Source organism: Rhinolophus sinicus, chromosome 6 (assembly GCF_057876585.1).
Source record: "Rhinolophus sinicus isolate RSI-liver-muscle chromosome 6, RSI-T2T, whole genome shotgun sequence".
In the NCBI taxonomy this organism is placed as follows: domain Eukaryota; kingdom Metazoa; phylum Chordata; class Mammalia; order Chiroptera; family Rhinolophidae; genus Rhinolophus; species Rhinolophus sinicus.
Window position 1 is genome coordinate 61,390,528 of NC_142506.1, and position 24,821 is coordinate 61,415,348.

General features: G+C 39.1%; 1 protein-coding gene across 13 annotated transcripts in view; it reads left to right on the forward strand.

Annotated features, from left to right (window-relative positions):
- ESRRG (estrogen related receptor gamma) overlaps nt 1-9,717 on the forward strand; it is a 549,788-nt gene extending 540,071 nt beyond the window's left edge. For all 13 annotated transcript variants that reach the window (XM_019743279.3, XM_088799145.1, XM_088799143.1 and 10 more), the window contains one exon: nt 5,889-9,717. In XM_019743279.3, the coding sequence (XP_019598838.1) occupies nt 5,889-6,133 (245 nt within the window). In that variant the 3' untranslated portion in view covers nt 6,134-9,717. The remainder of the gene's footprint in view (nt 1-5,888) is intronic.
- Nucleotides 9,718-24,821: the final 15,104 nt, after the last annotated feature.

Below are 24,821 nucleotides of genomic sequence, written 5' to 3' on the forward strand. Positions count from 1 at the left end.
CCCTACTCGACATGTGAACACCTTGGTATTTTTGCCAAGTGTTTCTACAGTCTTGATGGGGATTCTCCTTTACTGGATACTTTCTAGAAGGGACCATTCTATCAGAAGTTCCTCACTCCCTCTCTATTTCCTTCTGTCTCCTGTCTATCTCTATTTTGATGTGAAATAAAACACAGATTAAAAACAAAACACACACATAAAATGTATAACTTAAATACATTTCCTATGGCTGCTCTACAGTTACCACAACTTGGTGGCTTTAAATGGCACATATTTATTCTCTTCCATTTCTGGAGCTTGGACGTCCATAGTCAGCCTTCGTGGGTTCAAGACAAGGTGTCAGCAGGGTCGCCGCCCCTGTGGAGGTCCTTGGGGGTGTTTCCTTGCCTTTCCCAGTTTCTAGAGCAGGGTCCCTTGCACTCCTTGACTCATGGCACCTTCCTCCATCTTCAAAATTAGCAGTGTGGCATGTTGCTCCTGAGGTGACATTGCCTTTTTCTTGCTCTGCCTCCATCTTAGGACAATTTTGATTTCACTGAAGGCCCATTTTCCAGCCCATCACAATGAGTATGTAAGCAAGATGAAGAAATAAAACTTGCTGAGGTATCCTAGGAACCCCTCCGTGTATCTTATCTGTGTCTCCAGCCCTTCCCACCAAAGTAGCCACTGTCCTGTCCTGACTTTTATAGTCATCACTCCCTTATCTTTCATAATGGTTTTATTTCTAAATGTATATCCCCAGACATGACAGATTAGTCTTGTGCATTATTTTTTTTTCTGATGCAATTTTAAGTCTCCTTTAAAACTTCCTCTTTCATTTTTAATTTCTTACATGTCGAAGATGTCAGTGTGTACTTTGTAGATTGCATGCACTAGGTGCAGTTCGCCATGCTTCTCTGCCCTTCGCATTTTGTGCAAATTGGCCTCTGGGTCCAGAGACTGAATCACACTTGGGTGCAATCCCTGTGGTACCTGCAGGTGGTGTGTACACCCTGGGAGACACGTAATGTCTGGTGGTCTCTCTTTGTGATGATGGAGGCTGTTGCCACTCATAACCCAAATCCATTCATCATCGCGGGTTGCAAAAATGGTGATTTGTAATTCTGTTATTTCTTTTTTCACTCAGTAGCTGGGATACTTATATAAAGTGATGCTTTCACTCGTCCTTATTTGTTCTACAGTGATACAATTTGTATAGCACAAAAGTAGGTTAAATGCTTGATTCTTCCTGTTTCTTCACCAGTTTCCAAGATAAAGAATTGGTGCCCTGTCTTTTTTTTTTAAATGTCATTATAAACACATGTATTTAAACATATTCAATGGATTTCAATCAATTACAATTATAATACTTTTTGACGCTGGGAAATTGTCCCATTTGGGGGCGGTTACTTTGGGTCACAGGTATTGATTTTCTTTAGTGTTTGCCCCATGTTGGGTCAGTCTTCGGGTTGCCTTCTGGAATGTTTCTGAGTGACTTATAGTTTAGACAATGCCTTTCTTCTACCTTGGCAGGGAGTTCTATACTCATCTTAAACATTTCCTGGCCAGTGCCTGGAATGTAATTCCATCCTGGGTGCTATTCTTTTCCTTACTCATTACTGCAATCCTGGGTTGGCCATTCTTCCTAGGGCTCTTCAGTGGACGGAGGTAGGAACACAAACACATACTAATCCTGATACTGTGTATATATGTGTCTTGGGGATACCGTGTCACCTTTTTTTTTGTGTAAGTGTAATCAGTGGGTTTTTTGTTTTGCCATCTCTCTGCTCTTGATTTTTACATGCAAATTGAGACCGATTATTTTCCTGCCACCACTGCCATCTTCCTAGAATCCAGTCTTACCTATTTTGAATCTAAACTTCATGACTGGCACAATGTTTTAAACATGCAGGGCCACCTATCCACGTAGATCATGAGCCTCTGTTTCATGGCAGTTGACCAGTATCCCAGCTCCTTGCAACCCAAGGATTGCTCTGTTGGACTCCTTATACGCATATACTGCATATAATAATTTTGAGACACAATTCTCTTTTAGAGAATTTGCTTACTTCCTTGTCTTTTTCCATCATATTGTGTTTCATTCTTTTAGTAACTGGAGAGTCCCATCGGTTCCACCCTTCCTACCCTTCTTCATGTAGGCAGCTTACAAACACTAAAGAAAATCAGTGCCTGTGTTCCACAGAAAAGGTTATTCTAAATGTGGGATTATGTTATGACTCCGAATATACTTTATTTATAATATTCGATCTCACCCTCAAAATGAGATTTAGCACCATTGAGAAACGATTGCCAAAAGTGAGTCCTCAAGACCATTCCCAAATGGAACTTGGGCATTTTGGAAGAGCCCCGCCTATGCCCGCAATAATTAATATGTTTACTCTGAGAAGGGCAGTGTTTTACTCCAGGTAAGATGTTAAAAAGAAAAGCCTCTTTTGTAATGGCTGTTAAGTCTCACTGAATTTTGCAGCTCTCAGTACGAGGATACTTATCTTTATCTTCCCAAAGTCAATGATCTGAACTACACACATTCCTTTATGATCCCACTAAACAGAGTAAAATATCGGAAATTAACAGATGGGTACTAATTTATTATTAGGTGTTAAAACTTAATCTATGGGTGATAACATATGCATCATTTGAACTCTGGTGATCTTTTGAAATCTCGATTATCTTAAAATAGCATGTTTGTTTTATTGTCTCGTTCAATAGTTCTCAACCATGGCTTTAAGTTACCTCAATTAAAAACAAAACAAAACAAAACAAACTCATATCCTGATCCAGACCCAATTTTCTGATTTAATAGGTCTGGGCTTGGGCCCAAGCATTTTTTTGTTTTGTTTTGTTTTTTGATTTTTAACAACTTACCCAGAATTTTAAAAGTATAGCCTTACCTCATCTAGTTAGTTCATAAACCTATGATTTGCATTAAGTTTAGTTGGTTCCCATTAGCGCAAATACTGGAACTATTTCCTTTAAAATATAAAGTTAAAAAGATCGTCAACAACCACCAAAGCTAAATGATTATATCACTTAATGCCAGTTCTGTCGAGCTTAGCATAAATGTGTAAGTTTAGCCAAAAGAATAAAACAGAGGTTAAAGCCACAGAATCAGAACTTGAACTAGGCTCTCTAATGGAGATTAATATTTTCTTCAGAAGTCTGCCAGCTGAATCATGGTCTAATTAAATAGTGCAGATTTAGTGAGTTTGCATTTAAAGTATTAGCAGATCTGAGAATGGGTAAAGCTAAAATGAGTTAGAATCTTTTCTGTAAATGGGAAGTTAAATTATCATAGTAATTTGATTAAATCATTTTTAAATCTCACAAGCTAAATCACAACCTTTAAAGAATAGTTTGAAGTCTTAATTGCTGTTTGTGAGCGTATCACTTTGCTATTTGTTCTCGCCTCATTTCCTGTGACACCCTATAATATATCTCCTGCTGGGCAAGAGTAGTGGGGAAGGCAAAACTTGGGGTGGGGGCTGAGGTGACTGCAGCTGATTTGAAGCAAAAGATCTGCCATGTAGAGGAAGGAAATCTACCCTGCATTGTTCCAGTAGTTAGATCCAGGACCAAAGGATGAAAATTGGAGACCGATTTGGGAAAATAGGAAGATGCTTCTAATAATTAGTTCTGTTCCTTGTCACGTGGAATGTCTTCATTAGAAATGTTGTCGAGAAGATTTCTGATGAAGATGGAAGGTTAAACGAGATGAGCTCAGAGGACAATTTCAACTCATTTGTTTTCGTTTTAAAGGAAATGTCATGTCAGTGTTAAATTCTGGAAGCATGCTTATGATTCAAAGAAACCTGAGTTTAAGCCTAATTCTGACCCTTACTCCCAGTGCCATGTAATTGTCAGGGCTGCTGGGAGATGAAATGAGGCAGTGTTTATAAAGTGCTCATTAGAGATGTCACCTGAAACAGGTACTTCATACATCGTATATTTATGATGTTTTTTCTTTTTTTGGTTTGCTTGGAAAATAGTTGTTTTGTCTGTAAAGAATGTGATTCCTATGTTTCCCGTCCATGTATTGCCCTCTGTTTTTCTTCTGAGTGCTACTTTTCAGGCCCAGGACAGGTTGGGTGACTCCATCTCATCTCAGTTCCCTTAACGTACAAGGTCAATCTTCTGTGTCCCTGCACACACACTGTTACTATGTGTCTGTGCCCGCCATTTCCTCCTCGGACAGCATATAAGTGCAAAGATAGAGAGTAAAACACACCAGAGGATGTTGTTGTCGCCTCCGTGACTGGTTTTTGGTCACTAACATTACCAACCCTTAGATGACTTTGGAAATTACGTGTGCTTGTTTTAAAGAGCAGGCACACAGGAAGCGGATGGGATTGCCATCCATCCAGGAACCAGGTTGGAGAGAAGCCTAGAAAGAAACAATCCATAGGCAAAGGCAAGGGTGTGTGTTGGGGAATGTGTTGAGTTTCATTCACTCCGGGGCCCCACTATCGACATTTCAACCTGGAAGCATTCCTTCTTTTGGCTCCTCTAGGCAGGAATCACATCTTGCGCAGGAAACACTGATAAACACCCATAATCCAGATTATTCAAAATTCTTTCCAAGTTCTGTGTCACGAACGTCCTACTATAAATGGTGGTCACTTCACCAGTGATGTGGTGTAATGATTCCCAGTGATGATGCAAAAAGAAAAACAAGAATAAACAAAATACAAATAAATTAAAAAAAAAAAGATATTAGTGCTTATAAATGAAAGTCAATCTTTTAAGGACATTGCCATAATTTTTTGGGGGGTCGTATGTTTAGCCACTGTATTTTAAATTTCATTTCGTCTCTCTTTTTGTGCATGTGCTCTGAAATTTGAATTATATGAAAGAGGAGGCCAACTGCATATATCTTGGAGCTCTGCGTTCTCAGAGAAGTAGAATTATTAAACATGCGCAATTCCCCCAAAGACCACATTATGTGTAATTAACAGATAAACTGTCATCAGAATCAATAAAACGTGCTAAATGATTCAAACTTGTATATAATTAAGTGTCTGTTTTAGAGCTCTAGCAGTAACTTTAATCTACCCCCCCCCAATCTCACATTTCTCACAAGAATAATTGTGGCAACCCTGTTAACCCTTTCCTTGCTTGATCAAATTCGATTTTTAAATTAGTCGCCGAAGGGCAAAGTTCACCTTCACAAATGTGAGAAATAGTTCAGAACTCATTAATCTAAAGGCTTCCTTTGTACTTCAGTAAAGAGGCAGACTCTGTAAGGATCTTTTAAGGAACTGTGAATAATAGTACACTAAACATTCTAAAAGGATATGTAATTTATGGTGGTTTCTGGGTAGTCTACAACTGAACACTGTTCGATTTGGTGTATTTACTTAAAATTTAAGAGTTCTGAAAATCTTGGTCATCAGTTTTATTCCATCCTTTTGGGCAATATGAGCGTTTTGAGGGTCAGATCAGAATTTTGGACAACTTTACCTCCACAGCACTTAGAGCAATAACTTTTAGTAGATGACCTTCCATGATTGTTGAATGAATCAATAAATACATGAATGAGGTAATGAAGAAAACAACCAAGATTGTAATCTGTTAAAAGAAAGTCTTCTCTTGCTCCTTATTATTAGGGGAAAAAAAAAAAAAAAACACACCCCAAAAAACAACACACATTTTACATAATGGATCTTTCATCGTAATACCCGTGTTCTAATTCAGCATTGCAAATTGTCTACTGTAGATAAATTTAGACCCCCCCCCCAAAAAAAAAATAGAGTTTGGAAAGATGAGACTCTGAGCCAATCACAGCTCAGTGCTAGAGAAGTTCAAGGATACTGTGGAACTTGCGTGACTTTCCGGTGCACTGGCTTTTATGACCGCTAATACTACTGTTTGTTTGTTGCTTTGTCGTACAGACTCCATGCACATAGAAGATGTGGAAGCCGTCCAGAAGCTTCAGGACGTCTTGCATGAGGCCCTGCAGGATTACGAAGCTGGCCAGCACATGGAAGACCCTCGCAGGGCTGGCAAGATGCTGATGACACTGCCCCTCCTGAGGCAGACGTCCACCAAGGCGGTGCAGCATTTCTACAACATCAAACTCGAAGGCAAAGTCCCCATGCACAAACTTTTTTTGGAAATGCTGGAGGCCAAGGTCTGACTAAAAGCTTCCTGGGCCTTCCTCTCCTGCACGCCGAAAAAGGGAAACGAAACCCAAGAGTGATGTTGAAGAAACTTAGAGTTTAGTTAACACCATCAAAAATCAACAAAGACTGCACTGATGATTGAGCAGCAAGAATTTAACGCAGCTTTCAGAGTTCTCCGTATCTTCCTGATGAATTTCTTTCCACCGGATCACGTCCTTCTCCTTTTCTCATTTCTCTTCCTCTTTTGTTTCCCCTTCCTCCCTTACATTTCCTAGCTCACATTTCTTGGCTTCCGGGATTACTGGTTTCCTCTCTTTCTCATTTCCTTCTCTTTCTTCCCTTCCTCTCTCCCTCCCTTCCTTCTCCTCTCCTCCCTTTCGTCTCATCCTTCCCCTTTCTTCTAAAGTTTAAATAGCTCTAGTGGTAAGAAAAATTTTTTCTTCCTTCCTTCTGCTGCTGAACTTTTAAAAGAGGTCTCTAATGGAAGAGCATAGGAAGCCAGCCCTGCCAAAGGATGGAAATCCATAATATGGATGCCAGTGAACTTGCTGTGAACCATAATGTCCCCAGTGATTAAGGAATCAAAGAGACAGAACCACTGTACCTAAAGTGCAGTGCGCCGTAGACGAATTGACTGAGAGCAGTATTAGATTTCATGGGAGCAGCCCCTAATTAGACAACTTAAGAACACATTGCACCGGCTGCTTCTTACCATTGCTTTTCCATCTAGATCAGTTATAGCCATCTGATTCCTTAATTGTTTTCTCAAGTCTTCCAGGTATTTGTTAGTTTAGCTACTATGTAACTTTTTCAGGGAATAGTTTAAGCTTTATTCATTCATGCAATACTTAAGAGGAATGCGAATACTGCGATTTTGTGCTGGCTTTGAACAATTATGAACACTAATGAAGGACAAATGAATCCTGAAGGAAGATTTTTAAAAATGTTTTGTTTCTTCTTACAAATGGAGATTTTTTTGTACCAGCTTTACCACTTTTCAGCCATTTATTAATATGGGAATTAAACTTAAGCAATAGTTGAAGGGAAGGTGCATATTCTCACGGATGCAATTTATGTTGTGTGCCAGTCTGGTCCCAAGCATCAGTTTCTTACCATGAGCTCCAGTTTACCTAAATGCTCACCGGCACAAAGGATTCGATTACACCTGCAGTGACTCTGGGTAGTCACATATGTAAGCACTGCACATGGAATCCAGATCCGTAGAATTTCAGGAGTCACCTCTACCTGGGAGGTACAGTTGCCATATGATTTCTAGCTGCCGCGGTGGTTAGGAACGAGTTACTGCCTGTTTGCAAAGTTACAGACCTTGTCCCCGAGGAGCTGTGAGCCAGTATTCATTTAAAAGGCAATAAGACAAATGCCAGAATTTGAACAACAACAACAACAACAACAAATCATCAAAGACAACAGACGCCTGACCAAATTCTAAAGCCTATCTATATGAGTTTATTCATTTAGGGATGTTTGTTTAAATTAATCTGCAATTTTTACCAAGAGCTAAGCCAATATATCTGCTTTTCAACCAGTATTGTCACAGCAAGAAAATCAGTCAGGTTCCAGACTGTTAAGAGGTGTAATCTAATGAAGAAATCAATTAGATGCCCCCGAAATCTAGAGTCGCTGAATAACCAATAAACAGTAACCTCCATCAAATGCTATACCAACGGACCAGTGTTAGTAGCTGCTCCCTGTACTATGTGAACAGTCTTATTCTATGTACACAGATGTAATTAAAATTGTAATCCTAACAAACAAAAGAAATGTAGTTCAGCTTTTCAATGTTTCATGTTTGCTGTGCTTTTCGGAATTTTATGTTGCATTCGGAGACTGTTGTCTTGTTCTTCTTGTGGTGTTTGGATTCTTGTGATGTGTGCTTTAGACACAGGGTAGAATTAGAGACAATATTGGATGTACAATTGCTCAGGAGACTACAGTAGTATATTCTATTCCTTACCAGTAATAAGGTTCTTCCTAATAATAATTAAGAGATCAAAACTCCAACCAAGTATTCATTATGAACAGATACACATCAAAATCATCATAATATTTTCAAAACAAGGAATCATTTCTTTAATGGTTTATTATAGAATACCAATGTATAGCTTAGAAATACAACTTTGAATATTTCAAGAATATAGATAAGTCTAATTTTTAAATGCTGTATATATGGCTTTCACTCAATCATCTCTCAGATGTTGTTATTAACTCGCTCTGTGTTGTTGCAAAACTTTTTGGTGCGGACACGTTTCCAAAACTATTGCTACTTTGTGTGCTTTAAACAAAATATCTTGGGTTGATGTTACATCAACCTCATGCTAGGAATACTGTGTATCTATCATTAGCTATCTGGGACTATATCGTAGATTGTGGTTTCTCTGTAGAGAAGTGACTGTAGTGTGATTCTAGATAAATCATCATTAGCAATTCATTCAGATGGTCAATAACTTGAAATTTATAGCTGTGATAGGAGTTCAGAAATTGGCACATCCCTTTAAAAATAACAACAGAAAATCCAACTCCTGGGAAAAAAAGGTGCTGATTCTATAAGATTATTTATATATTTAAGTGTTTCAAAAGATTATTTTCCAGGAAGTCTGTGCAGGGTTTAAGTTGCTACTGTTCAACCACACTATATATAAATAAAATATATACAACATATATGTTGTTTTTACTGTATCACATTAAAGTACTTGGGCTTCAGAAGGAAGAGCCAACCAACGAAAAACAGGAGCTGGAGATATGTGAAGAGAAGGAAGTACAATTTTTAGCTTTCAGTTTAAGTAAAACAAGTTATCACATCAATAGGAAACACAATTAAGTGGAGACCTAAAAGAACTGTACGACCTTTAGGGTAAATGCTTACCTTTAACCTCACTTGAGGTAAGTTGTTTCAACTTTCAAGCAAGACCATTTACTTAATGTGAAGTTTTGGAAAGTTATAAAGGTGTATGTTTTAGCCACATGATTTTAATTTTTATTTTGCTTCTTTTCGGTTCGTTATTTAAAGCAATATGATTGTGTGACTACCTGCAGTTACACTTGTGTTTCAATCAGATCAGATTGTTGTATTTATTCCACTATTTTGCATTTAAATGATAACATAAAAGATATAAAAAATTTAAAACTGCTATTTTTCTTATAGAAGAGAAAATGGGTGTTGGTGATTGTATTTTAATTATTTAAGCGTCTCTGTTTACCTGCCTAGGAAAACATTTTATGGCAGTCTTATGTGCAAAGATCGTAAAAGGACAAAAAAATTTAAACTGCTTATAATAATCCAGGAGTTGCATTATAGACAGTAGTAAAAAGAATAATAATAATAATAAAACCATGTCTATAGCTGTAGATGGGCTTCACATCTGTAAAGCAATCAATTGTATATTTTTGTGATGTGTACCATACTGTGTGCTCCAGCCAATGTCCATTTGTGTAAATGTATTTATTTTATATTGTATATATTGTTAAATGCAAAAAGGAGATATGATTCTGTAACTCCAATCGGTTCAGATGTGTAACTCAAATTATTATGCCTTTCAGGATGATGGTAGAGCAATATTAAACAAGCTTCCACTTTTGATCGCTCTTTTGTATTGTGTTTCTTTATTTTCCCCACGAAAAGAACCAAATCAATCAACACTGCCCTTGGTGGCTTCCACTGAAAGAGTATCTCTGAGTACCTGTTCCCTAAAAATAAAGTGGGAGTTTAAATAAGAGCTATATAAAGGCTTGTCAGAATGAATTCGAGGGTGCCAAGAGACATTTTGCATATTTAAGAGTATGCAAAGTGTCTTGTGGCACATTAGAATTCATTCTGACAAGCCTTTATATAGCTCTTACTTAATCTCAAAGCATCTCCACATCAGCCTGCATTACTCAAAATCATCGCCTCTATATCAATGTCATAACAGAAAACTTTCCCCCTATTTTAAGATCATATTCAAACTAGAGATACCTATTATTTCCCTCCATCCACAATTAAATCGTATGTTTGCACTGAGCTCGACAGCAAGCTGCATGCTTTCTGGAGCAGCCGTGGGGTTGCTGACCAGATTTCCTGAATGAGAAATCAACACCAGGGTTTATAGATCCGTGTGTGCGTGAGGCGGGGGAGCTGTCTGCAGATTCCAGAGGGCTAAGCAGCGCTGCTGACAGCAAATGGCCTCCCCTCCCTTTTTCACTCGGAGAGGTCACAGCCCTTGCTGCTCAGGGTCACACTGCGCCTCCCTGGGACCCGCCTGGAGCCATCACCAAGGTGCTAATATGTGCTTTCTTGTCTTCTCTGCCTATCTTGAGAGTGTTTTGTCATTGTGTTTGCCCACTGTATTTCTCACCTTTCAGCAGTGGCTGGTTCTCTAGAGAAGCAAGCTAATGATACTTAGGCCACTAAACGAAATTCAGATTTCGGGCTGTGAGATTACCTAACCACTAAGATGCATCCGCTAGCAACAAAACTCAGAGTTGTCTTTTCCTAATTTTAATGTCCTTTTAGTGGCGGTGGATCAGCATAGAATCTGATGTGTTTTACTTGGGGTATTTTCAAAGTACTTGGATGAAACTGAGTGAAGACAAGATACAAAGCTAAAAGGAAAAAAAAAATGCCTGTAATCTTCCAGTGAGGTCTTCATTTAAAAATATATGTTACGTGCACATGCATTTAAGAACTTAAACGTCAGAATCCTGTTGCTGGTTTTTGTAATTTAGAATTATTACGGTGCAACTGTTTTGGAGCTGTGCTGTTCACCACGCATGCCTCAGGTGTAAAAGAAAATAACCAAGTCGGACTTTGGCATTTGAGCATGTCTTGTTTCTGTATACATAAATGAGTAGCTCTGACCAATTGGTTTATGTTGATTGTGTCCCGGGATCACTTTTATTTGCACCTGTTGTTTATAAGTGATTTTTTTTCTTCTTCCTTTAAACTTGTGTTTTCCAAACGTGGCTGCATCTTAGAATCACCTGAAGAGTATTAAGAATTCCTGACGATCATATCCACCCCCCCACCCCCACCCATCACCAAGCCTGGGGTTTAATTGGTTTGAGATGTGGCCTGGGCTTTGGAATGATGACAACAATATATACCCAGGTCATTCTAATGTGAAGACAAGATGAGGAAACCACTGCTTTAAATTGTATGCATTCCTCAAATAGCCAGCAATGTCCTAAACAATTGGAAAAAAAAACAAAAACAACTTTTCGTACATTGGTTCTGGATTTTTGTATTTTAGACTATTTTTTTTTAATAGCAAAATGAAAGGACTTAATTTTTTTACTCAAATCCAAATCTAATGAAATACATTTGGACTGTTTTGACCTCCACCCTGCCCCCCATATTGGCCCTTCCCATCTCTGTCTTTCCACAACACGCATGGAGAACACATCTTATGGGATAACTCTCAAGCCACATTTGGTTATGCCCTATATGAAAATAGAGGTATCTGCTCAAACACTCATGCAGACTATCTCACAGTCTTTTATTTTTTAAGTTTTAATCCTACTCATTTGGCTCTCTCATGTGCTTTAACATGGATTTAGGTGTGGCTTAAAACACCTGTTGTTTTATTTTCCCTACTGAAAAAAACAAACAAAACAAAACAGCAACAAAATTAGAACAACATTGAATTCTCAAAGTAACTTCTCTTACCTCTATTTTCCAAGCAGCTGATTGAGTGAGGTAAGAGGTAGAGATGAGACAGAACAGAGATAGACTAGCTCACGCTTGGGCCTGTGCAAAAACTTCAGGTGTGCTTTGCTTATTGCAAAACTTAATTTGTGAATACACTGAAAGGAAAGAGAGAGATGCTTAAGGCTGTTATTTCACCCACAATGACTTACACGCTGAATGGTTGTTCCATAGTCCAATAGATAAAGAAGTGTTTCCATCAGTGTTTCCAACCCACAAGTCTAGCCTTGTCCTCTTTGGTAGTATATGTGTGTGTGTGTGTGTGTGTGGGTAGGGGGCGAGAGGGGAGGGGGGAGGGGAAATGAAGCAAGTAGCAGTAGATTGATGGCATACTGCATCTTATTATGAAACAAAATAGAAAAGAAAGGAATTTCAAAATAGAATCCCCCTTTCCCAGGAGTATTTGTCTTGTTCTCCATGAAGTTAAAGGTCTGAAATAATGTGCCCATCAGGGGCTCAATGTTGCATGCCCATGCCAGTTGGTCCAAGGGCTTGTTAAGACGGTAATCACCGACGGAAACGTGAGCTTGGATTGCAACAATACAATTGCTACCAGCTCACCCGCTGGGAGAAATCTTTTATTATTGTCAAATGCCCTCCATAGAGATTTGTTTTGCCTGTTCCTGTTTCAATTAAATTCAAAGCAGAACTGTATTACTAGTTCTCTGGAGTATATTTGAGATAAACAACTAGTCTCCAAAGTTAGGATTCCTGGCTGGCTCCAATTTATTTATTAGCAGCAGAAACATTACAATATGTGACACCATAGCTGCAGGGATATTATGATTGCAGCCTCACAAGAGATGTACATACTGAATCCATGACCTAAAAGCCATAGAACTCCCATTTTCATTACAGATGCCCGTCAGATTAATAATTAACTATTTCATCCATTGTACCACCTTAAAAAAGGAAAGATGTCCCAATACACTAATGCAGTGCCGTAACCTGCCACAGATATTTGGCCATGAGATAATTTGCTCCAAGTAAGAAGTGTTTTTAAACTTAAGACCATAAATCAAATGTCTGTCTCTGTGTGTAAAAAATATTTTTAAACAGCAGAGTAGTAGACATAGCACAGAAATCCAAAGCATGAATGAAAACGTTCTTTAAGCTTATAATATGCTTTCCCGATATTACTTCTAAAAAGAATTGAAAAGGATATCCTAGACTATATGGAATTATTGGATCATTTTGCCAGAGGCCCTTATACGGCAGCTTTGACAAAAGATTCTGAAACAGTGAAGCTTTAGTCGATACTAATTTTGTTACTGGCAGTCAAATTAGAACTGGACCTTATTCTATAAAAAAAACAATGCCTGTTACCTTTGTGAAAATCATAGTGACCCGTGTGTCTTGTAATGGACTAAACATTGGAGAGCTGGTGTTAGGAAATGCAAACAAACTGTTGGGAAAAGTCACTAAAAGGGTCTTACAGGAACAAAAAATGTAGACTAGCAGAAGCATTAAATCATACTATTCACACTCTGATTCAATCTGCCATGCTCAGTCAAATTTCACAGTTTTGTTGGGAAGTGAAGAACTGGCTGCTATTAAAAATAAAAGTGCACAAAACTGAAGTCAGAAGAGCATTTTCCAAAATGATATCTAGAGCTATGCAAGGATTGGCTTTGTTTCTGTTTCAATATATGATTACATATGATTACAAATGAAAAATACTACTCATTAAGGTGTGGGGGCAGAGCCCCAGAAAGTAGTTTCCAGGCTCTCGGCCTCACATAGAAAGGTGTTGGCTCAGGTAGTAAATGGCGAACTGTGATTGCATGGCCATCAGCTGTGGCTAGTTGGCCGTCAGCTGTAACCAGTGAGCCATTGGCCACAATATAACTGCTGTGGCTACGAAGAGAGAGGGAGGAAAAAAGAAAGAATGGGGGCTAGCAAGAAGATGGCGGCTGGGCTGGCAAGCGTGGATGGCGGTTTGCGGACAGTGTGGATCCAGCCTCCAGTGAGAGTATAGTGCCGCCAGAGAGAATATAGTGGTATGACTCCCCCATCTATGGCTCCGTGGGTGTTCCTTTTTGGCCTCACCATATCCTGCGTTCTTGTATGGGGAGCGGGACCAGAGACCCCGCCGGACGCCCCGCATGACAAAGGGTAAAAAAAATATCCTGCAGGTACTTTTAATCTCTCTGAAATTCATAATCTCCACTAGTTTTATTTTGTTTTGGCCTTCCTTTAGGGAGCAGGCTCACAGGATCAACTCTACGCTTACAAATGAAAACCTGTAGTTTGAAGTGTATGTATTGGAAAAAAAACAAAAACACAAAGAAAACAAAAAAATTCCTTCCTTCATGGAAGCAAATTATCTAGTTCACAGAGTAACTTCTGAACTGGGTAATAAGTAAAGTGATGTTTGGATATGATGTTTAGAGATGACACATCGGGAATTCTGTGGCACGGGACTTCCTTTTTCTAGTTTAATAAGATTTGGAGGTGCTGAAATAGACTGGGGAAAACGATAAAGAGAAACGGCAAACTGTCCTAGTTTTATGTGTGCACTGAATCAATGCTGGTGTGGGGACAGAGCCCCGGAGAGCAGTGTCCGGGCTCTCAGCCTCACGTGGAAAGATGCTGGCTCGAGTAGTAGATGGCCATCAGCTGTGGCTAGTTGGCCATCAACTGTACCAGTTAACCAATTAGCCACTGATATAACTGCCATGGCTGCATTGGTTGGTCAGTCAGTTGGTGGCAGAGAAGCGGACAGCAGGTTGCAGGTCATGTAGATCCAGCCTCCAGTGAGACGATAGTGGTATGACTCTCCTACCTATGGCTCCGTGGGTGTTCCTTTTTGGCCTCACCATATCCTGCGTTCGTCTGTGGGGAGAGGGACAGGAGGCCCCACAGGCCGCCCCGCACAACAAATGGCGGAGTGAGCAGGGTCCTCCACACGACACCAGGGTTCACACCCCAGCTCTGCCGTTAAGCAGCTATGGGACCTTGCTACTAAAGTCTGTTCAACTTCAATACATGGGGATAAAGGTTCCATCGGAGGACTGTCCGTAGAATTAAATTAGACAATTTAAGGAAATACCTTGTTCAATATAGTGAAAATTTCTTCCTTCTTTCCTTTCCTTTCTTTCCTTTCCTCCCTTTCCTCCTTTCCCTCTCTCCCTCACTCCGTCTTTCTCTCTCTCTCTCTCTCTCTCTCTCTCTCTCTCTCTCTCTCTCTCTCTCTCTCTCTCCTTTCTTTCTTTCTTTCTCTCTCTTTCTCTTTTTTTCTCTTTCTCACCCTCTCCCTCTCTTTTCTTTCTCTTTTCTTTCTCTTCTCTTCTCCTCCCTCCCTCCCTCCCCCCCGTCTTTCTTTCTCTTTCTTTCTCTTTTTCTCTCTTTCTTTTTTTTTCCCTTTTCATCAGAGAAGCTAAGATAAGACTCCAGGAATAAGGGAATTGAGAATGGGCAACACAGTTACCAGGGCAGGCGGAAGGCAAAGGCCCCATTTGGGGTCCAGGAACCCAGTACGAGTACCTCCTGCTGTCCCAAATCTTGCTCTATGCCCTTCGCTTTACACGCAAGACCTACGTTAGTACCTGTTTGCACTAGTGGAAAGGAACCCTGAGAGGATGTCCACGTTTACGATGAAAGACGTAAAGTGAAACTCACGTGCAGTGTGTTTTCCAGCAAAGAGTGAGAGAGGCCGCCCGCACCCCCCGCAGGATGGCTCCCACCTGCTCCTTCCCAGGAACACATTGAGCATCAGGCCGCCAGAGCCGTGGACGGTGTCCAGGAGCCTCTGTGCTTTCTCCTGATTGATTCTGTGCCTCCTGAGGTGTCAGAAAAGTCTAAGAGGGTCTGTAAGCCTGTTTAGCCTAGAACAGGATTGTAGGTAAGCGTTTGGATTGTGGTGAACAAACTAGACACTGGGCGTGCGTTGAAGTTTGGGTCTGGGAACGCTCAAAAGTGTTTCCAGAGAAGGTAGTGAGGATTGCTTCTTGACGGCATGTCCCTTGCAGAAAGTGGCATAGGAACGCCATGCTTTTGGATACTGGTGGAAACCTGTCACTTTGGGTCCTTGTTTTGAGTGGATGGCCCTAAAAGGGCAGGAGGTCGATGTTGTCGTGACTGGGCCCAGTGTAGGGTTTGCTGGAAAATAGTCACGGCCCTACCTACCCGTGGACTGGGCACTCTGCTAGTTCTTGGAATGCATTATAAAATTGAATACTCACAACAACTTTTTGAGGCATGTACTATTAATATCTCCCTTTCATAGCTAAAGAAAAGGAGGTGGAGGGAAGTGAAACGACTTACCCAAAATACTGTTAGTACACAGTTCATCTACATTGGAATCAGTGATGTCTAAATCCTGAGCTGGATATCTTAAAACATTAACCCTGTGTTTAACAGTTTGTCACATTTGAATAATAGTACCTCTTTTGTCTTGTTTGGGCATATGGGACCCAGGGTTGAATTAATTCTATTGCTTGGATTCAGGGATACAGTCCCCCATCTGTTGCTACCATCCTTCCACTACCAAACGTCTCCTTGTGAATCCTTGGAAAATATATAATGTTGGTTTGTGTGCGTGAGAATTTTAATACACAGAAATGGTGCTGTGTTGACTATCTTGTTCTGTTTTTTACTTTTCACTCTTCACTAGATTTTTATTATTTTATCCATGTTTTAGGAGGAAATCTGCTGCCTAGTAAACCATATCACATTTGTCTGTTCCTCTTGGGATGAGTGATAAGGATGCCTTCAGTTCCTCAATGCAATCAATAATGCAATGAGCATCGTTGGGTGTTTTTCCTTATGGACCAGTGTAATCATTTTTCTAAGTTATATGCCCAGGAGGGGGTTATTGAGTTATTGACCATTTGTGTGTTTATTTTCACTGCAAGAATTATTCTGCAGAATCATATTATTTTGAACTCCTACTAGCAGTGTGTTTACATTTCATTTTCCCTCAGCAGCATATAATTTTATTTTGCTCTTAAATTTTTACCAATTTAGTTATTTTCAAAATGGTATGTTATTGTTCTGCCTTACACTGCTCTGAATATCTTTTCTTCTTTTTGTACCAGCTCAGGCTTTCTTTTCTGTGAATTGCCATTCATAATCTTAGCTCTTTTTTTTTTTTTCTATTGGCTCTCCTATCATTTTCTTGTTCATTTGCAGTTCTAGGTGTATAGTCTAGATTTTGATCCTTGTCAGGTGTAGGTTTTGCAAATGTCTTCTCTTAGTCTGTTATATATCTAGCAACTTTGACCTCTGTGTTCCCTAGAAATTATTATAGAGTTTAATTAATCAATTTCACCATTATGCTTTCATAATTAAAATATATATATTTTTCTAATATTTGGAATTATTTTTTTGAATCTAAATTTCACATTTAGGTCTTTTTAAATCCAGTTGGGATGTTTTAAATGTGAGAAGATTCAACTTTTTTTCTCAATCGTTTTTTTGCCCTCACCAATGTATGATGTCACATTTGTATTATATCAAACTATCATATATAAAGAAGTCTATTTCTCAATTTTTTTATTCTGCACTTTGGACAATCTATGTGTTACTGCCACAATGCCGTAATATTTTATTCCTATAGTTTTGTAGTTTGTCTTAATAGCTGACAGAATGTATGTCCACTCAGCCCTACACACTTGGTCTTATTTTTTAAATTCTTAGTTTTGGGCGGAATTATATTCTTCCCCATAAGTTTCAAAATGTTTCTTTGCAGGTTCTCAAAATGATCCTTCTATAAATTTTATTAGACTTTTAAATGTGCAAATTAATTTGGAGAAAATTAACATTTTTACAAATAAAATTCCATGAGCACTGTGTATGTCTCCATTTATTCATCACTTCTTTTATTTCTTTATAGAAATATTTTAAAATTATGTCCATAAAGTCTCATGCTTTCTTTGAGTCATTTCCTGCTTTATGGATTTGTACCTATTGCAAACTACTGCTTATTTTTTATTGTAATAGTGAATTGTTTTTTTCTTTTTGTTTTGAATAAAATGATGTTATTTCATTTTGCAAATTGATCTTACCCTGGAGAATTTGCTGAACTTCCTTATTAGTTCTAATCGTTTGTTTACAGTTGTGGATTTTCTATGTAAATGATCGATATTCCCTCTAAACTTGATTATGTTTCTGAGTCCATCTCTTTTTCATCATATCTTACAGGCAATTAAGAGCAATGCTTTTAGCATTCTGACTATAAAGTATCTTTCCAAAGTGATACATTTGTTTTAGTCATTTCCTTTCTTCCAAGTTTCTGAAGGCACAACTTTTATCCATGGTATTGCCAATATATAACAGGAATTGCCATTTTTCCAGTGTTCAGTAACATTATTCCAGCTTTCTGTAGAAATTTCCCACTGCCTTTATTCAGAAGCCACTTCCATGTGTTTCAGGCTTTCATCATGGCTGCAGCTCCATTGCTAGGTGTTGGTTTTTCTATCAGTCATTTTTTGCTGCATAGCCGCCACAAAACCTCCATGTGGAATGAAATAGGTACTGATTCCTTGGAGTTGACTGGGGTGTCTAGACAGGGCTTGACTGCTTAGTTCCGTATGTACCTGTGGATCTGGCTGGCTCAGGTATGCTCGCCATATCTCATTCTGGGGTGATGTACTTTCCTGCAGACATCCTTGAATACTAGATTCAGAAAGTTGCCTTCTTTTCCACTGATTGTTAAGAAATTTTATAATGCATGGACTTTGAATTTGATTAAATACCTTTTCTTGCATCTACTAGGGTATTCTGTGATTTTTTTCCCCTTTATTCTGGTAATGTGGCAACTTCTGGTGCTTTTTTAATGTAAAACTAAGTTTGCATTCCTGAAATAAACCTAGCTTGATCATAGTATAATACATTAATCTCTTTAGATATTGCTGAATTTGGTTTGCTTGCATTTTACATAGGAATTTTTCTCTCTGTGTTTATGAATCCTATAATTTTCTTTTTTTGTAATATAATTGTTAGGTTATGATGTAAAGGTTAGCATAAAACAAGTTGGAAGAATGGTATCTCTTTATCTTTCCTTCTCTCGGAGAATTTTTATAAGTCTGGTATTATTTCTTTGGTAAAAGCACGGTAGAATTTTCCAGGGTAATGGTGTGGACCTGATATTTTGCCTAGAAAAAGTTATTTAGGATTATATCTTACCATGAGTATAGGACCATTCAAACTGTTTAATCACTCCTTGTGTCATGTTTGTTTGTATTAGGTTGGTGCAAAAGTAATTGCTGTTTAAAGGGTTAAAATTGCAAAAAACGCACCAACTTACTACTTTTGTAGGAATCTGTGTACTTCATATGCATTTTCAAATATGTTGGCATAATATTGTTGACAGTTTTATTCAGTTTTTTAAGTGACTTCAGAGTCTGTCGTGAAGTGGTTATATTGGTGTCCTGTGGCTGTTGTAATAAATTACCACAAATTTGCTGGCTGAAAACAGCAGATATTAATTCTTAGGCCAGCAGTCTGAAATAAGTGCCACTGGTCCAAAAGCACGGTGTCAGCAGGGTTCTGTTCCTCCCAGAAGCCCTAGAGGACCATCTACTCTTTGGCTCTTCCCATTACAGGAGGTGGCTAGCGCTCCTTGCTTTGCAGTCATATCACTCAAACCTTCCAGGCCAGCATCTTCAGATGTCGCTCTATTCTGTCTACACGCGGCCTTATCCTCTGTGAGTACATCTCCTCTCCCTCTCTCTTATAAAAATAGTTGTGATGGTGCTTGGGTTCTATTGGTATCATCTCCTCATCTCCAGGTTCTTAACCGGATCTGCAAAACCCTTTTTTCCAAATAAGATAACATTTACAGCTTGCAGGGATTAAGACCTTCTATCTTCGGAAGCCGTGATTCAGCCTGCTACAGTGGTGTTCACTTTTTTTATTGAGAATATCAATTTTTTTTGTATACCCTCTTTTTATTTCTTAACCAGTCTTTCTAAGGTTTATGAATTTTTAAAGCTTTTTCCAGGAACAAACTTGAATTTTCTTCTTGTATTATCTGATTGCTGATACACTAACTTCTATTCTTACTGTATCCTTTATCATTCGTTCCTTAGATTAATTTGTTTTTTTACCGTCTTGAAGTGCTTACTCATTAATTTTCACCTTTCCTTCTTTTCTAACGTGTAAAATTTTCTCTTGGAGCTTCTGCTCATCCACCTATTTTAAAATTTAGTTTTTTATTGACTTTAAATTCAAAATAATTTCTAATATCCCAAGCTATTTCTTCTTAGATCTTAGTTTATACAGAAGTATATTTCTTCATTCCTTTTGGTTATTAATTTCTATCTTGCATTATGGTCAGACAACGTACTATGTATAAATTCACTCCTTTGAAATCTGTTGAGACTAAACTAACCTTGTGGATGATTATATGGACAATTTTTGTATATGTTCTTATTTGCTTGAAAAGTATGCCTATTTTTCAGTTGCTAGGTCCAGTGTTATATATGTTTCCATTAGGTCAACTTTGTTGATCAAATCTTGCGCAATTTTTAATATTTTAAAATCTTGCTGATATTTTTCCTGCTTATTATACCAGTTGCCGAGAGGTGTATTTACCTATTCCAATATCCATATGTGTCTGTTTCTCGTGATAGATTTGTCAATACTGGCTCCCTATTATTTATGGCTATATACATTTAGACTTGTCAATCAGTTTTGGCCAATGATACCTTTAAAATTATGAACTGTTCTTCTTTAGCTGTAGGATCCATTTTTCTATTAATGTATTTTTCTCCCTTAATATAGCTCCACTGGTGTTTTTTCGTTTTCTAAAAACCACTTCTTCTCAATTTTGTGACATCCCCTGTGTTGAGTGTAGGGGGACGCTTCAGCAGTTCGTGTTAATTATCTTGATGCTTTTAAAGAAAGAAAAAATATGACATGATCTCCAAGATTGACTTAATCATTTTGTTTATAAAAGCCCATTAAGTCTTGCTGAACATGGCTTAGGCTAAAGTAGCTGAGAGAAAGGAAAATGGAATTTCTGACTCCAAGGAATGGTAGTGTTTGTGTGCTTCTGTTTTTTTCAATTAGTATCTGCTATTTTGTGTTTTCGTTTGTGATAAGGGCTAGCTTTGTAGATCTGTCAATAATGGCAGTCCTATCTTTCTCCTTAAGTGTTTTGGTCACTTTCTCATCATGGACATAGAATAAAATAAATGACTTTTGAAAGCCTGTGCAGTTTCACATGTGAATTTTTGAGATTTTACAAGTGATTTGAGGGTGACTTTTAGAAGACTCTTAGAGCCTTTCTGCGTGCCATTTTCAAAGCATGATTCATCACGCTGCTCTAGGTGTACCCGCAACAGCTAACAGTAGGAGCATGGAAAGAGGCAATGATGTAGCCCAGTCAACCCAGGAAACATATCTTTCTTTATAGTATCCTTTGTAGGAGAAACAAAATCACAGCCTATTAGAGCTGGAAGTCACTGAGCGGATTCTCTGTCCCAATTCATTTATGTTACAGAGGAAGAAACTGACTGAGAGCGTTTGGGGCTTGCCCAATGTCCTACAGTAGTTACTTGCATTTTCTTCTTCTTTCCCTCTCTATTTGGTGCCATACCCGCATCGGTCCATGCTTCAAAGGACGCTGCGATACACTAACTGACTTCTTTTTCCTCTCGCCTCCTCTTCCATCCATCTTGGGTCTCAAGTTCATCATCATCAAATCTGCTGGTTAACACAATTGTCTATGGCAGCGGGCACAAAATCTCTTTCTCTGGCATTAAGTACTCTCTGTCTCTGACCCACCCTTTCAAGCCAGCCTTATGTCCACATGTCCCAGAGATCAAATCCTCCCCTGTGTTTTCCATGCCTTGAATGCATAATGTTCCTTTGTTCTTTCCCACTTTTCTCCATGAAGTCAGCCCCTGCTTATGTCCGCCTTCCTTTCGTTGGCTTCTTATTGATCTGCACTGCAGAGTCTAGTTTTTCTTTGTTGTTATGTATTTCAAACTAGAAAGCGAATAACTCAAAGCCAGAGTGCTTTTCTCAGACTTTTGTGTTTATCGCTTCTGGTATAGTGCCGCTGGCCATATAGGATGCATGCAGCCAGGCCAACGATGGAGCCTCTGGACCAGCAAATGGTGGGGTTCTTTCTTTGGTCCTCTCGCTCATTAGTTTATTCAACAAATAAACGTTCTTCTGGCAGATGCCCTGGCCCACTCACGTCATTTAGATCTTGGTTGAAATCCCCAATGAGGCTTTTCCAAATCACTTTTTTTTTTAAAGCCTGACACTCCCTCCGCAGCCTCACGATCCCCTTTTCCTGCTTCATGTTTCAACCGAGCAGTCATTGTCACCAGGCATGTCTCTGTAGAGCTTCTCGCTTGTTTATCTGTTTGCTGCTTGTCTCCCCTTGTGGGAAGCCAGCTCCCTGCAGCAGGGTTTTTGTCTGTTTTGCTCATCCCAGCACGTCCTGTACCTAGATCAATATTTGTGACACAGAATGAAGAAGTACATCTTCAGAGTCCATCGTGTGCTGGGTGCTGTGGTTCCTGGGGAAGGATGTGAGAAAACAGGTACATGTCCTGCATTCATACTGTTCTGGGTTAGAGGGAGGACGGGCTTTGAGCGAATGATTAACACGAAGGTGAGTCCTTTCGAAACAGAAGTCCTGGCTGCTGAGGAGTATGAAACGCAAGCCAGAATCCAGCGTCTCGGGGAGAAAGGCCTCCCCGAAGAGCAGACATGTTTACTGAGAGCGTCCCTGAGGAGAGAGTGGGAAGAAGAGGGAAAATGTTGGTACAGGAGATCTGAAAGCAAGCGAGGCACCAAATACATGCTGGAGGATAACGGTAGAGGCCGACTGTTGACTCCCAATTGTACCATAACCCACATTGGATGGCATGCAAAGCAATTGGATGCCATCAGTGTTTGCCTTTCTGATTGGTGCTTTCAGCCCCCAGCACCATCGATACATTCCCAATGTAATTGCCCAGCCTGAACGTGCCACATACTTTACGATACGTTTGAAAGGAAAGCATAGATATGAAATCATACATAAAAGGTCTGATACAGCAATCCTGATTATTAGAATATTGACCACATTGTAGGTCTCTCCCTCTACACAGCCACAGACGTTCCTATTTTTAATTGTTGAACATGGTATTTTGTGCTTCTTCACACAAAATCTATATGGCATTTCTGTCCACAGAGCATTCCCTGGTCTGTGTCAGAACTGGGTACCATCTGGACTTGCTATGTTTTCCTTGTGCCAGATGCTTTTTATGGATGGGGAATTCGTTCTTATGCATTCACTCGCCCGCCTCCCTTCAGTTTAAGGTTTATGTTCATTTAACTCGGGTTTAAAGATATTTTTCTTGAAAATAATTCTGCCTTCATGTAGCTCTCTGTATACATGCTATAAACCCACCCAGTGGAATTGGAGAGGGGTTGAATTCTACTTCCGGCTAGTTTTAATAAAGTCATGTACAAAGAAGTTTTGAAAATTTAACAGCCTTGTTTTCAGAGTGACATAACTGATGTATAAAACCTTCCCGATTCCATCCATACTTCCTTCGGTCTTCATCAGAAGCAGGTAGAGGAAAAGTTTAATCACAAGAAACGGGGCTAGAAACTTTTTAATTAAAGGAAAAAAATTGAGAAATAAGATAGTAGTTATTTCAATTAATTTTCCTAGAGCGGACCCTGTGGCATTTCTTATTATGTCCATTTTTTAGGTGAGGAAGCAGAGCAGGAGAGAAAGATCATTCAGAGCAAGTAGGAGAGAGTGAGACTTGTATCCTGGTCTCTGTGCCCCTAACATATGTGTCTTGCCCACCATGCCAAGTGGCGTCTGAGAACACATGCATGCATGACTGAAGCAAGATGAAAATTAGGGGAGCTAGAAAAAAGGGGGAGATAGTTTGTTCCATATAAAGCTTGCATTCAACAACTGTGGTGATTAAATGATTTTCTTTATATAATGTTATTCTTTGCTTGCTCGATTCTGGAACCGGGACTTGATTTTGGAGTACGATGTTGCTAGATGTTGGCAATTCTTTTTATTTACTTTTAAAACTTTAAATGAAAATGTCAATGGACGCTTCTTTAAACGAAATAGTATACTTGACTATTTGTATCCATGAACTTGAAGACACTTCTACTGAAAAAAAGTCCGTTTAAAACAAGTTGGGGCTTAGATGAGAGGGAGAACCCGAACTTGAATTCTCCTGCCTTTTGCTTGATGTCCCAGGAGTCAGAGGCAGGCCCTGGTGTGGCTTGATTTAGCCCTGGGAGTTGACCTTCTATAGACAAAGCAGACAGTCTGGACTCTTTTATGGAGGTCTGTTGGGTAATCTGTGCAGGGAGCTAGAATTTCTCTGTCCAGGGACTTAGAATCCAGAAAGTTGGATCAAACACACACTGGGATTTGGAGCTATGCAAGGTCAAAAGAGAGCATAACCTTTACCAGGAAAGGTGTCAGAGACGGTCCTTTGAGCTGCCACAGTAATTCAGAACACTGGGTATCGGGGAAGGGTCCTTGTCTGTAATTAGACACAGGTAGGATAACACATCTAGTTTGGAGTCTTCAAATGGTTTAAAAAAAAAGATCAGAGAATGTGGCAGTACCAAGCAAGTATCATAAAAAGGGCAGAATGGTAAATAAGGGCTAGTAGGACGAAGTCATGTCAGTGGACAGGGCTACCGAGAGTGAGGTAACTTCAGATTCAGTAAGTTTTTACCAGAAAGGAGCAGTGTTGAAGACCCAGAAGATATTCTGGAGTCTTGTTAATGATTTTCCTGTAACTCTGCACAAGTCATGTCATCTTTTTAGCACTTAGGTCCATCATCTAGAAAACAATGGAGTTGTATTCAGTTATAATGAGGTCTCTCCTAGCTGTAACGCTTTGATTTTAGATACGTGAAGGACATGTTTATTAGACAGGTGCTGAGAAACCATTCCTAGTACTAAAAATAAATAAGGAAAGACAATGGGTTTGAATAAAAGCAAAAGGGAGTATGCGATTAAAATGATCTCATTCCCTTAAAGTATGCATGAGGTCCCCTTAGATATT